This window comes from Corvus brachyrhynchos, unplaced genomic scaffold, assembly GCF_000691975.1.
Source record: "Corvus brachyrhynchos isolate BGI_N302 unplaced genomic scaffold, ASM69197v1 scaffold279, whole genome shotgun sequence".
In the NCBI taxonomy this organism is placed as follows: domain Eukaryota; kingdom Metazoa; phylum Chordata; class Aves; order Passeriformes; family Corvidae; genus Corvus; species Corvus brachyrhynchos.
Genome location: NW_008246060.1, coordinates 1,191,368 through 1,206,387, shown reverse-complemented (window position 1 = coordinate 1,206,387; position 15,020 = coordinate 1,191,368). Strand labels below are relative to the sequence as shown.

Here is a 15,020-nt window from a genome sequence, read left to right as displayed (position 1 = left end):
CCCGCCCCCGGCCCTATCGCGATAGCCCCCCCGCCTCGGGCACTGCCGCACCGCGCCCGGCCCCAGCAGCCCGCCGGGAGAGCGGCATCGGCCGCAGGCATGGGCAAGAGCGCCAGGGCAGCCTTCGGCACAGGAAGGCTCGGACATGAGCTAAGCACAATCAAGCAGCACAAACTTGAGGCTTCTCTACCGTTCTCTTGTGACATAAAGCTTATATCCCTAGCATTTATTCCAAATAATAATTCTCTAGCATTGAATAACATGTATCAGGATAAATAGTAATGTTCTAGAAAAATCTGTGAGTTCAGTGCCTTCAAAGGTAACTTGCTGGGAATCAAAACCAGTATTAAAAAAAAAAGTAAGTTTTTGGGGTTTAATTTTTAAAAGCCCTAAAATGTGAACCTGACTAGAAAAGAACCAAAATACGCTATGGTGTTTATCACCAAGCATGTTTGTCACATCCAGATGGAATCTCAGTTGATGCTTACTGCACCCTGAGCACTACAATATGGTCTGCTTAATAATTATTCTTTCCTCTCCCCTTTTTGGGCAAGATTAACCATCAACCTGTAAAATAAAAAGGTGTTCTTCACCTTGCCCAGCTTCAGAGACTGCACACAAACAGCAGAAAGGATATCACTGCCTGGGGCTGCAAGGGAGGACCAAAGGAAAAGGGCAACATAGGGATAGAACACAGCCCATGGTGACAGGGACACTTCTTATAGCCACCATTCCCACCTCTTAAAAGGAAAAAGGAATCTATACATTTAAACATTCAACGGTTCTAATAGTCATGCTCTGATTTTACTAGTCCGGCATAAAACAGCTTCCTTTTTTTTTCATTTTTGAGAATCCCAGCAGCATATAACACATTAGGCATGCATCTGCAGGTTTTCCAGCAGCATCTATGGCTGCTTCTGCATGAGGAAGCTGCTTTAAAGGCAGCACACAGAAAAAGTGGTCCTTTACTGCTAGAAGATACTCACTTGCTATGTATATTCATTAAAACATGAAGTGTTTTGGAGAATCGCATCTCAAATTTTGTTTGAGACTACCAGAGCAAAACATGGTTTCATATGTAGACTGCTGCTCAATCTAATTTTTACCACATGACTAGAAGCAAGGATGCATTTTAGAAGTAGATAAGGAAATGTTCTTGTGTTTGTTTCTCATGTAACTTCATGATGGGATGGCAATACCTCTAATTTATTTCTTAAGCTTTTATTAGCATGCACACGATTTCCTGGATAAGCATTACTTGGTGTAAGAAAACAGATTAGCCAAATCTTAAGAGTTTTCTACACATAGATCCTAAATACAGGGACAAAAAATCTCTTCTAAAAAAGTATTCTGATGTCACTGCTATAATAAAGAGTATATTTTACCCTATTTTTTTCATCTTTTGAAAGAGCCAGAGCACAGACACAGTTGATGAAGCATGTATAGTCACCTGAAAAAGGAGGATATCCTGTCAACTATTCAAATTATTGTTGTACTGTTCAAAATATTTGCCTTTATAAAGCGAAGTATTAGCAAAGTATAAACAACTGTAACAAAACCAACAGCAAACTTTTATTATTTCAAACATTACAAAAAGTTAGGGAGTAGTTTAAAAAAGTGAAAATGCTCACATTTAACAAATTTGTCTGCAACTATATGCACACAGCTACTTGACATTGATCCAAGAGAAAATAAATGCTAATGATTCTGAAGAATCAAAAAAATTGATGTTTCCACCATCAACCTTGGAAAGAAACTCAGTCTCTTCAGTCTAGAATATGAGGTAGCTTAAAGAAATTAGCACAGATCTCTCAGGTTAAAAGTGTTTTCTGTTGTTTATATGCCATCATCTTTAAAAAAATAGAACCTGAGCATGTAAATGTCTTCGTCAGCAAGATGCACCTCTAGTTTTGTTTTCAGGGAAATTTTTGTTTTAAAGACTACAGATCAGATAAACTGAAAACAGAGTTTTACTATGAAGCATTTCACTTCAGATTGATCTGCTTAACACATTAGTTAATAATAGGGAACTAAGTGAATCAGCATCACATATCTCCCTGATGTATGCAAAATCAAGAGATTAGAAATGTCATCAAGGGATCTTCACATGAGAGATTAATTACATTATGTATATAAATATAAAAGACTTCAGCATTTTTAAAAACAGTAGACTTCAAAGGACAATGTGAGGCTTTGAAGAAGAGGAACTTTTTCCTATTTTTTTTCCAAACAGCACAACACAGCACCTTAATTAGGAATTCTAACAGATGGAATAATTGTATGTAAACTACATTTTCAAGTTTTTAAAATCAAACTGAGCCCAGAAAACTGTGACTCAATACAACAATGGTTTACACTCCCTTCCTCTTCAAGTGTTTCCCCACTCACTTATGCAGATAACAGTTCACCAAGGTAAAAGAGAATATAGCAATTATCCAGTAGTGGAAAGAACAGAGTGCTTCAAATTTCTGGTTTGTCAGAAGTAAGGTGGGAGCTTTAGTAGCACTGTAACCATCAGCTTTTTCAATAAATATTTGTCATTTTACTGAAAGGAAACTTCCAAAATAATTGAATGTTTCCTGTTTTGGCTGCCTCCAGACTGAACAGTGCCCATCAGCACTGATACCCCAATAATCAGTTATTTCCATTAAAGAACAGCAGAAGAAAAGATACAAAGGCCTGTAAAACTTTCCATCTTCACACTCATAAGATGTTACACTTGTGGATACTTTCATGAGCTCCGGCTGGAAGATTCAAGATGTGGCAAGTTAAGGAAGAATTTTGACAGCATTTTGCTTTCACAAAACCTGTTTGAATATGCATTGGTGTTTGCAAAAAAAGCAGCTAACAAGGCTCTTGCTGTTTAAATAGGAGATGGAAACAGCAATAGCTAAAGCTTACTCAGTACAATGTCAGAGAGAAAGAAACAATTACCAAGTCATCTGAAAGTGACACTATTTTCCTTTCCACCAAGATTATTCATGAAACATGTGTTAAGTGGAAGAAAGCAATCACACTGACGTTAAGATGCCAAGAAACTAGAATGATCATGGGAAAAAATGCAAAAGCATTAAAAATTAAAAATTCAGTCTTCGAAATCAAAAAATTATGTCAAAGTTGACTTGCAAGTCAGCACTGACATTTTCTGCTTTCAAAGACAGAGAAGTATTACTGCAGGCCTGGGCCCTAGGATATATCACCGTGTCCCGCAGCCATAGGGAGGAGGAGGAGAGAAGATCCAGCAGGCAGGAATTGTGCAGCAAGATTGATTTATTTAATTATTTTTAAAACTCTTTTATAGACTTTTTTCTTCATAGTCTAATTGGACAAGGATCAGCCAGCCCTTGGGGGTGATTGGCTAAAATCCTAAAACATCCATTGTCAAAATATTTTTCTACTATACCATAAACAAGACTTTTCAAGGCTGCAGGTGTTTGGTTGTTTACATAACTCTGCTGCCTCTTCTGTGAGAGAGAAAAGTCTCTCATGGACTTAGAAAACAGCAAGAAAATCCTTGCTAGCAGCATTTTTGTATCTACAGAGAAGGTTCTAAATCCATCCACTAGCTTGATCTCAAGTATACGTCTGGCAAATTTAATCAGCACATTTTGTGCTGTGTTGCCCATCACTAAATAATCAAAGACCATCCCATCCTTACCTCAAATCTCAGTAAGTCAGTCTTACCTTTCCCCTTTCCCAAACCAGCATGGAGAAAAAGGATATCATTGCCTGGGACTGCAAATGGCAGAGGAGCTTCTCCAAGGGAGGATAGCAGCACAGGGATGGAACACAACCCACCATGACCAGTTTGTGCTTGGCTCTTGTGATAGCAACATTCAGGCGGCGCCAGTCCTTCAGGAGGGTGCCAAGCTGTTAAATAAATGTCACTTGCTTTTATTTTTCCTATTTAATAGACATAAACCACTCATTTTCAAAATGCATCTAAACTGCTAAAATTGACTGAAACGAAGTTAATATGACCAACTTACATTTTCATCAATACTGCTCCTAACAAAAGACACAATTATTATACTTTTGTCTCTTCCTTGGTATTTGTCGACCGTGTTGACTTCCACTCTGTTCTCCTTCCATTTTGCCATCAAATCAGTGATTGTTTTTAGCTGATGTCTGTATGGGGATATAATGCCAATGTCTGAGGGCTTACAGCCAGCCTGAATGAAGAAGAAACAGGAGAAAAAATTTGTCACTGCAGTTGGCTTGGGAGACTCAGTACCATCAGAAGACCATCAAGGATTTTTTTAATTTAATTTTTTTTTAAACAGTGCTGCCAGATATTGTATCTACACCAATGGAACTGTAGGTGTGACTAAGCATGAACTAAAGAAGACAGGAAACATTGGTTACTGCAAGCTCCCAAGCTTTGTCTTAACTTAGCACAAAGACAAGATATCTTTGAAATCCTCACTTTTCCTTCATCTTTAAACTGCAAGGTTTACTCAGAGCTCCTAGTCTGTAATACTCCTGAAGCTGACTGGATGAAAAAAGGAACAAAGGCAAATCCTCTCCCCTCCCTCCCAAGAAAGTCCTCATCTCTTAAAAGAATTTGGCATCCAGCTTTTGTTTTTTGCATCTCAAATCCAACCAGGCAAGGGACAGGGAAGGGAACGCAACTCAGGCTCCTCACTACACTGACACGTAGCCAATCTTCAATTTATCCTTAAGATTATCCCCGAAAGAACTACCCGATACATACGGTCACCATTACTAAAGCAATGTAAAAATTAGTTATAAAGCTCTCCCTCCAAACCATGTAATAAAGCAAAATATACCTTAATAAACAAGGATGTGAGGAAAAGCACTATTTTAGCTTCTGTCACATTACTTATGCCACCTTTTTCTGCATGTTCTGGTGCTGGGACCTTTAAAGACAAAAAGAGAAAATAATGACTTTTGCTGTCTGTAATGGGGTACTATATTCTGTCCCTAACTCACTGAGTCATACGTGGATTTATACTAATGGTATTAATTTACAAAATTAAGTTAAATGCTAAATTTTACTAAACAGAAGAGCCTGTATTGTGAATTAACTTCAGAATACAGCATTTGCAAAACAAATTGGAACAATCCCCAAAATGAGTTTCTAGCACTGGATAGTCACCTTAAGAAACTGCCAGAGCTTAATCCTCTGACTTTACAGTTCACACATTATACATCATATATCAAAAAACCCAAAAATTGACATTTTCCAGTTGATAAGGTAAGAGACCAAATTATATTTTACATGGGACTTTTGCTTTAATGCTTTCCATACAACAATATTTACAATAAATTTTCCTCATCCCATAGCATAAAGGATAATTTTTTTAATGTTTTAAAACTACAGCAAGAACTATCCAAAATGGTAGTACTAAACTGAACTCCCAACCTTTAAATAAAGTATTCACTGAATTTACCATTTCTTAACTATTACCTCCCTTTCCCTGCATCCTGTTTTTTTTTAGGCCAACATGCTCAGGATGTAAACTCTTAGTCATTGTGGTGTCACAGTTTTGTAATTTTTTCTCCTTGCTTGGTTCTTGCCTTCTCTGAAGTTGAAGTAGCACCAATAAAAATGAAGGTGTCCCCGATGGAGGGGGAAGCCTCCAAAGTCCATGTGCTCAAGTTCTCTTCAAGCAGAAGAGCACTGTTTTACTGCACAGTTAATTTCTAACCACACTGGCATTAGTGTAGCTAAAAACTACACAAAAATCATTTTAGGAAAGAAGTACTAAAACCTCTGCCATGCTTATGGTAACACATGCTTACATTTATATTTCTCCTGTTCCCATAGGACACTGGCAGAACCCCCAACAAAAACAACTTAGGCCTAGAATTTCTCAAGAGACTTGCCCTAAATCAAGGATGTCATTTTTTAACAGCTAGCCCCAAGCTGTCAGAGAAGTGCAGACTGACACAGGGGTTGGCAGAAAAGAAAGAAATAGATTTCCGATTGCTGTCACAAACACGTTGCATTGTTAAGCAGAAAACAATAGAGGCATTTTTTTCTTTTTCTAAAAAGCCAGCATAATAAATGTAAGCTCCCTGGTGGCGTCATGGTGTTTTTTCCTCTTCTTTCTCTCTGTTTGCATCCCTCCCCCCAAGTCTATTTCTTCATAAGCTTTCCTTGGTTAAACACTAAAAAATACAGGGGAAAAAAAACCACTATGAAGTCAAAGAAAATAAATGCTGGTTTTGTTTGTTGTCATGTTTAGTGGGTTTTTTTCCATTTCCCCCTCCATGACTACCACAATACATGGAGTTCTGGCAGGAAGTCCAAAAGGAGAAATGACATCATAACCTCACATCTCAACAAATCTAGACTATTCTGGAAATAAAAACTTTCCTCCTGGCTCTAGGAAGAGGACAGCTGTCTTACACTCGAGATGGGCTTTCCAGGGAAAAAAAATGGAACAGAAACTCTAGTTTTCTCATTAGCAATTCTGCTGTGATTACTAGATGAACAGTGTTTCAGCCAGGTTCCTATTAACAAGCCTCTTCCCTGGGACCACCTGTCTGCTTTCCTGGGAAAGGGACTGCATCTGTCAAGGCATTCCTGGAAAATGTCTCTGTTTAGTTTAGACATTTTTAGAAATTTCTCTAAGTCATCAAAGTAAATACTGCTTCTCTTTAGGTCATTGAAGAGATTCTATCAGAACAGTTATAAAAAACATGAATCCTGTACAATGTCACGGAGAGCATAGAAAGACTGGTGAATTCTAACCAGGGTCAGCATAAAAGATCATTAGTTGATGTAATTATTGGCAAAACACAGTATTAATAGGAATCAACATAAAACCTATTAAGGAGGAAGAAAGACTCAAATCATAATCCAATCACCAATTACAGTGACAAGTACTAGAGACCACAAACAGGTACTAATTTACTAATCTTTTTCCACACGGGTTTGAACTCTTCCTCGTTTTTCCTGCAAGTCAGTTTCTTTGCAGAAGTTTTATCCACACTAGAATTTTACTTTCCCAGCAAAATTTTGAGTCTCCGTGAAAGGACACACCTAAACCAATTTATTCCTCCCTTACACTTCAGTGTATAGAATGTCTGCAAAATTCCATGGAGAATTGCAGTTACTCCTGCCACTGGCACACAGCTTTGACACGCCTGACCCTCAGGTGCTGGAAATAAGGCCATTCCCTGGTTGCAAGGACATCCAGTATGGCTACACACTTTGAGATACACTGTACAGGAAAAACAAAGTTTACAGTCCATTCCATATTTTCTGAAGTATTATCTAGATTCAGGTTTTCAGCTGTTCTCAGATGCGATGTTTCCAGCAGCAGTTGTACCACCCCTGCTCAGCTATGCCAACAATACCAATTTTTTGTGCTGCACACTTTACCCGGTCCTAGAAAACCGCTTTCTGAAGTTCCCTGTTGTACCCTACCTAAGCTGAATGAAGTTTTACATGTTGATTGTATTGAGAACTTGCCTCAAAATACAATGTTGAAAGAGCATAAGGAACTTTACCTTCTCCGTGTTCAGAAAACACACAGGGGTGTCTGGATCAAGGACTTCCTTCAGCCATGTCTTTGAAGCATCCCCAAGGTCCAGTTTCAATTTCTTTAGGTTGGGCAAGTTAACAGTGGCATTTGATACCTTCTCTGAGCCACATTCCAGTTTGCCTTCATATACCAGCATGTTACTCAATGACATAATCTTACTAAAGATATAAAAAACAAAAAAAAAGGCATAAAAATCTTGCTATTTCAATCCCACATTAAGAACACAATTTAATAAATGAAAGTTGTAAGTACCTATTCATTCTGTATTGCACAGTTAATTGGACAACAGCATTTTGGTTTTGTTCCAGCCTTTTAAATAAGCTTTCACTCATGCCAAGATCTCTGTTACAACACAAAAACAAAAATCAGAATGTGTCAATCAGAACAGTGCAAGAGCCTTCCCAGAATTTGTTATTAATAATTGTCCAGAAGCATTTTATCTTACCTTGCTTCTGCATTCAGCACAAGTGGAGGCAGCTGCTGATGATCCCCCACCAGCACAAACCTTTTGGAGCACAACAGTGGGCCCAGGCAGATGAGCTGGCTTATTTGGGAAGCTTCATCAACAATACAGAAGTCAAATTGCTTCTGAACAAAGATGGGGTGATTTACTCCCATGCAAGACGTTGCTACCACGGGCTGAAAATTGAGACGTGCTTTAAGGATAAGGTACACTTTATATCCTCTAGCATTATGTTCTCCATGTTAAAAAAAAAAATATTTCCCATTAAACTAAACTGTAAAATCAAAGAAATCAAATTATTAGTCCTCGAAATCAGACCAGCATAATTTAGATGTATATTGGCCTGACATATTCTTGCACCAATTGCAAGTGACAAACAAAACCAGCTTTAGAGCAGACTGTAGCAAATAACTTGTTCCTGTCATGTGTTCAGAATGATGCCACGTTCTATTCATGTACAATTCACGGAGTGTGCTGAAATGACTACTGTGAAAAATCAGGAGGTTTGGGGTTTTTTTTTTTTCAATACTGAACAGAGGATAAAACAACAACAGCAGCACAGTTCTTGCCATGGCTGTGCTTCCACTGCAATCCAAAACGACTAAAATAAGAAATGCTAAGTCATTCCCTTTATGACTTCAGTCATTCCCCTGCAATGTTTATCAATAAAAAGTAAATGGCACCTTTTGTGAAGCTGGCATTTAGTCCAACTACCATCAAGCTTTATTCTTTCAGCAAATTTAATTTAAAGCTGCCATATGACCCAGCTCCCATTATGGTTTGCATTAACATTCACACAGACAGCACTAATCTTTCAATCAAAAATAAGGGTTTGGCCCGGTCGCTCCACAGCATTCCACTTCCTCTTCCCCATCTGCTGATTGTACTGATGGCACAATGAGCACAAGTGGGAGGGAGAAGGGAAAAACAGCAGCGATATGTGAATAATGTTAAAGGAGGCTGCAGCAGCCCATTCACAAGATCTCAGATAAAAGCACTGGAGTCTTTGGGGCTTATTGCTTACAATGATGAGTTACTTTGTGTGGACATAAACAAAGCTTCCCAACTTTCAGACTTAATGTAGGTCATTACTGGCGATAAAGAAATTGAAACAATGCAGAGGTTGAGTATCTCTTTCAGCTCAGATTTCTTACAGCAGTACACACCCTTGGGATGGGTTCCTTCTCTGCAGCATCCAAAAAAATACTAATGTCATTATCTTTAATAATTTGTAGAGCTAGCAAAAAACATTTCTCTCACCTGACTATTATAGACCTCTTCCAAATCTGTTACAGACTTAACTGATTTGGACCTGCAAATTTCTTCTTCTGTATATTTCTGAATATCTGGATGAACCTTCTGAGCTCGCCCCAAGCGCAAGAAGCCAACTTTGAATTTGGCCAGTTTCAGAAGGACGTTGTCTACAGCTGTGTGTGTAAAACTGGTCAGAAGGACACTGAAGCCACAAGCAGAAAGAATTCTCACCTAATGAGTGGCAAAGGGAAAGAAAAGGAGAAGTTGTTAGTTTATCTAAAAGAATCAACAATCCCATGTCTAACAAGGTGAAAAACACGAGGGGTTTCAGAGGGAGCCAATAATAAGCATGTCTGACACATGATCTGCGTCAGTCGGCCAGATGTGTCAGTTGGCCATTGTCAGTAGTCTTGGAGGTTCCCATGAACAGCAGGCTCACAACACTGCTGCAAACAGTGAGAGCCAATATCTGGATGTGCACTCACAAGGAACTGCACTCTTAAGATCCCCACTGTAAGAACAAGCCATGCAGCCCATTCCCACAACACTGTTCTCCATGGCAATTTAGCCGGTACAGATTCAGTGGAATGGGCTGAAGATAGCACCAGCTGCCTGCTCTCCAGCCTGATGACAACTGGAAGCAGGATAACACTGCTGTTCTAAGAAAACCTCACTCAGCCCACAGTATAAATCCAGCATGCTCCTACAGGACATTCCTGGGGAAAAGAGAACCACCAACCAGAGGAGATGGTAGCAGACTGCACATAGATTCAGCCCCACAGGTTGATAAAATTTACAATGGACAAGTTACTGACTTCTCAAGAAGTCCCTCTTTTGAGCTATAACTCAAGATTTGAGGACTTGCTCATATTTGGAGCCAAAGAATTTTAGCACTAAAGCATCACAGAAGTGATTAAATATCACACTTCAATCTCCTCCCTCCCACATATACTCCTACGCAAGCAACAGACAACCCTACTCCACAAAATCTAGTTTTAGTTCCATCAAATATAGGTTAAGAAAAAGAAATGTGTTTTCTTCTTTGAAGTTATACAGATACTGTTAGATTAAGTCATGACACTACACTACACAGTTGGTTTAATGCTATCTTCTAAATCTCACCAAAAAAATTAAGCACCAAGGTACATGATCTTACTAGAGCACATATCGTAGTGGTTTTTCCTGTTCCAGGCATACCCACAATAAGTGTGTAGTCTTTTGAAAGTAGCACTTGTTTCATTGCCTGTTTCTGAGGCTTATTTAGACCTTTTAGAAGAAAAAGCAAAATTAAATTACTACACTTCATCATAATTGTAATAATTACTAAAGCTAGAACAAAACTATAATTTCCTCCTTCACTAAAGTCCTTAATAAAGACAAGAACTGAGCAAAGTCTGTAGGTTCTAATGAAGGTACGACATTAAACATAATACACAAGATAAGTAGTAAAGGGTCTGCACTACAGTCCTAGAAATAAGTTACTGAAGACATTTTTAGTTTTAGATCTTTTATGACTTTTTTTTCTAATATCTTAATTGATCACCTCCATATATTGTGCCTGGGCACTTGTGTTTGATCATACCACTTTCACATTCAAACACACAGCTCACAGCAAGGGGTGATGAGTTGCACATACAGCAGCATCTTGTTTAGAACAAACATTACAGCAGAGCTTGTTCGCCCCAGTCTGATGCAAACAAGTAGCACATTTCACCAGCTTGGACTAGGCAAACTCAAGCAAAATAAGACTTCAAACTGAGTTGTTATAAAAAAGTTCAGTTTGCTCTAAGAGAATTCAGTTAAATTTATGTTTTGACAGGCAACTCTGTCAGAGAACAAGGAAATATTTCCATCAAATACAAGATACTGTCTCATACCTAAATAAGTTTTGTTTTTAAATAAAGCACAAAGCATCACACACCACAGAGCTCCCAAGTCAGCAAGAGCGATTATACAAGTGAATGCTTACACTAAAGCCCATCTCCTTCCTCTCCCTCAAGGTCAGCTTCCTCTATCCCAAGAGCTGTCTCTGTTCATTCCTTTTGTAAAGGTTACAGAGGTAATTATATGGCACTCTGTTTGCAACTGCAAGCTGCAGCAACTAACAAAAGTAAAAAAAAGTTGTAAACAAGTATCTGATCAAGTCTTCCTGTTATTAAATTAGTCTTCAACTAGTTAGAAGACATGCAAGGTAAGAACTTGGTTTTAATTTTTAAGCTGAAAATTATCACTGGACCCCAAAGTAGGAAAAACTTCTTATATTTATCATGATAAATACTTTGGCTATAGAGATATACTACCAAGCAGAGCATTTGGGGGAAAGTCACTTTGTACCCTTTAAAATATTTGCAACAGTTTCTTTTGCTTCAGGAGGAAGGACAGAGCTCAAGTGCTGAATAAAACGCGGTTTCTGGAAGTCAATTATCAAGTTGCGGAGCCTTTCACTGTGGATAAAAATAAAACAAAACAGAGTTACAATAAGAGTAACCGGTTGAGAAACTTTATCTGAAAATATTGAAACCATGAAATTAATTTGATTTTTCATACCTGACTGGGGAATCTTTCATCAATTTAGAAAGATTTTCAAAAGGGACTCCTGTACCAACATCTCCTTCGTCGTGATCCAACCTAAATACGGTGTTCTTGGGGAGGTTTGACAAATTCCTGAAGGATGATAATAACATGGATAAAATAATTCAGTTTACCAGCAATATGTTGATTAAAGACTTATTACTACATGTTATATTACATCTTCCAGAGATCCCAGAGTGAAGCAATACCTAATAGAAATACACTATTAACTGATCTAAATAAAGCATGATCCCAATGAGGGATAATAAAACATAAGCCAAATTTAAAGAAAATATAGACTGAATAATGAAAGTTACTATTAACACAGTAATCACTGTGTCCATATAGTTTCATGTTAGAGACATAAGCAAATACAGTTTAAATGTGCTTTTATTCAAACAACCTAGTTAAATAGACAGGCATATATTGACCAAGTAGTGACATTTTCAATCAAGACAAGAGAATTTCTGGAGGGTACCCCAAAGCCAGTAGGAAGAGTCAGGATATGTCACAGCTTTTTGGACACCTAGTAGTACCCTTCCTCAAGCCAGTACAAGAGTGTTTACAAACAGATATTTTTCTTTTTATCTTATTACCTGCCCAACAAACAGGAGACTTTTGTTCCACTGACTTCTCTAACATAGCCAGTAGCCAAACCAAGTAAACCCTTTTCCTCTCCACTCACAACCACTCGATCACCAACCAACAGGTTTGTTCCAGATATGGCACCATTTCTACGCTGGAAAAAATGTAGATACTGTCCCTCAGAAATTTCACAGACTTCATCAACTCTGATCATGTTTCCAACACAATCTCCAGCCTTCTCTCTATTAAGATAGATATCAAAAAAAGAAATATTTTAATATTAAGATCCTCCCTGAAAGAGAATTATTAATTAAAAAAACCCGCAAGTTCAAAAACTACACCACCCACAACCAACCACCAAAACCAAAATACAAAAAAAAAAACAAAAGGAAGGAAGGAAGCATCATTGGCACGAGTTTAGAAATTACACCTTACCTTTCCAAAGAAGATATCATCCATATATTTTTATATCCCTTTTTATGCTCTCCACTTTGCAGCTCCAAGGTTAACATCAGATACCAGAGGCTGAAATACTCTAAGTGGGAGGGTTTCAGGTGCTGGGTCTCTCTGTCAATGACAGGTACCATAGCAGGAGGAAAGGCCACACTGGCCATCTTCTGCTCTACAGCTCTAGGAATAGAACCAACCACAGGAAAGGCTCAGCCTGTATCCTTTTTCTCCTGCAAGCCCATATGTACAAAACAACAATCTAAATATCTACTGTAACATACCAGGTAGATTAATTCATCATTACTTGAATGAAGTTGAATCTGTATCCTTCCTTTGTTCAGAAGGATAATAATCTTCTTATCTTAATAATTTTAATGTATTAATTTATAAATAATTAATTTATAAAATTAATTAATTCATTAATAATTGCATAATCTTATATGAATAACTTTACATCATCTCTATGATTTTGAAGGGCGATAAGTTAATCAAACACCAGATAAAGGCATTTCAAAGACAGTAACGTGTACATTTACAGAGTCGATCTTTTACCCCTTTTATTGTAACATACAAATATTATTTTGATACTTAGCTAAGCAATGGGGATTTAATAACTAATACACAGGCAAACTTCAAGTCAATTTATTTAAAAACTTTATATCAATAGACGTTATACCAAATCATGTATACAAAACACAACCAGAGAGAGAAAAGCTTATTCAGAAGTAAATAGCTACCCAGCTATAATTCTGTTGCTGTAACAACTGAGTATTAGAAGTAGGATTTCACAGAGACATGTCATGTATGCCCACAAAGCTCCCTCAATGTACAGTTTTACCCCTAGAATTTTAAAAACAATCAGGCATTCTGTTTACACGAGATCACCCCAGAGGCTCTCCTGTTCTAACATACCTCATTTGATCATTTCCATATACAATTTTGGTTGGTTTTTGTGCAGCATAGAGACTAAAACTTGTAACAGATCTTAAAACAATTCAATAACTTAACGTGAAATTTTATCAAATATTTGTTTATGACTTATTTTTAACAGTAGATGCAAGAAGACTTCAGCAGAGTAGTATCAATGTGTCAGTACTTGTGTGATACCCCACAGGGAAACAATCTTCTGCAGAGTCAACCTGAAAAAGCGGTTGTCCAGCCAGAATTCAGGCCCAAAAGATTGCCTTTTGTCAATCTTTTGCAAGAATATAGCTTTTTTAACAGATCTGTTATCGTCATCAAATATTTTGTTGAGATTTATCTCAGATTTTGTCTTGCAGAAAGTGTACCTGAGCAAACATATTAAGTCTCCGTGAGATCAGGAGCTGAATTATAAAAGTTGTAGAGGGATCTGTGGAAGATTCTTTTGGGGTGCTAGAGTCCTCAATAAGTACAAAGCTGTCAACCACAAAAATTAAATTATTGTATCAAAAGACACAATTATTCAAGCTCATTTAAAAACATTAGTCAGACTTTTTTTTTTTACCTGCTGTATAAAAAGCAGTTGTGCATTTGGGAACAATATTTACATGCTTGACTGTCATCGATCACAGGAGGCAAAGCAGCAAGCTGTGAATTCTGCCTTCCCACAGAAGATTTATAGGTACTGTGCGTTAAGTAGAAGGCCACATGATTTCTTAACTTCATTAATTCTGTCAAGAAAAGAATAAACTAAGCTGATGTTCCTGTTTGCAAGAATTTCTACCTCAAAAGTAATTAGCTATCAACTTTTTAGTCAGTGTTGGGGTTTTAGGAGTTCTCCTCGTCTTTTTTTTTCTGTTAAAGGAATTTTCCCCATAGGTGTTGCTAGGGGGACAAATTGCTGGATACTTCAGACAAACAAAAGACCTACCCATTGGAGTGGGGTGCATCTGGCTACTCTTCTGTTTCACCTGGGTGTGCGGACAGTCGGTCCCGACGTTTGGACAGAGAGAGAAGCTGCTTTCTTCGGCTGCTTTTCCTTCTGCCAGAGAAACCCCAGGATCCCAAGCCCGCCTTCCCTGCTCCACTGGGAGCTGGTCTGTGGCCGCCCTGCCCCCGCCGCTGCTTCAAGCCTTCTCTACGTTGTAGCCGTGCTTGCCCTGCCTGCCTGGACTTCTGGGGGTTCCCACTGCAGCTTCGCAGTTTGGATACATCGCATCTGCCACCCGGGATTTGTGCTTGTCCCTGCCGCTCCCGCC

At 38.2% G+C, this 15,020-nt stretch overlaps 2 protein-coding genes across 2 annotated transcripts in view; both read right to left on the bottom strand.

The window, feature by feature from the left end:
• The window catches only part of RUFY2 (RUN and FYVE domain containing 2), a 29,157-nt gene extending 25,390 nt beyond the window's left edge, over positions 1 to 3,767 (bottom strand). The window contains exon 1 of the mRNA XM_017746312.1: positions 3,685 to 3,767. The gene's annotated coding sequence lies outside the window, so the exon portion shown is untranslated. The remainder of the gene's footprint in view (positions 1 to 3,684) is intronic.
• DNA2 (DNA replication helicase/nuclease 2) overlaps positions 1,201 to 15,020 on the bottom strand; it is a gene marked incomplete at its 5' end in the record, with an annotated part of 21,374 nt that continues 7,554 nt past the window's right edge. The window contains 14 exons of the mRNA XM_008642742.2: positions 1,201 to 2,760; positions 3,724 to 3,870; positions 3,990 to 4,172; positions 4,791 to 4,880; positions 7,483 to 7,675; positions 7,770 to 7,859; positions 7,963 to 8,156; positions 9,241 to 9,465; positions 10,391 to 10,500; positions 11,569 to 11,678; positions 11,782 to 11,898; positions 12,402 to 12,632; positions 12,826 to 13,020; positions 14,327 to 14,492. Coding sequence (XP_008640964.2) covers positions 2,704 to 2,760; positions 3,724 to 3,870; positions 3,990 to 4,172; positions 4,791 to 4,880; positions 7,483 to 7,675; positions 7,770 to 7,859; positions 7,963 to 8,156; positions 9,241 to 9,465; positions 10,391 to 10,500; positions 11,569 to 11,678; positions 11,782 to 11,898; positions 12,402 to 12,632; positions 12,826 to 13,020; positions 14,327 to 14,492 — 2,108 coding nt within the window. The remainder of the gene's footprint in view (positions 2,761 to 3,723; positions 3,871 to 3,989; positions 4,173 to 4,790; positions 4,881 to 7,482; positions 7,676 to 7,769; positions 7,860 to 7,962; positions 8,157 to 9,240; positions 9,466 to 10,390; positions 10,501 to 11,568; positions 11,679 to 11,781; positions 11,899 to 12,401; positions 12,633 to 12,825; positions 13,021 to 14,326; positions 14,493 to 15,020) is intronic.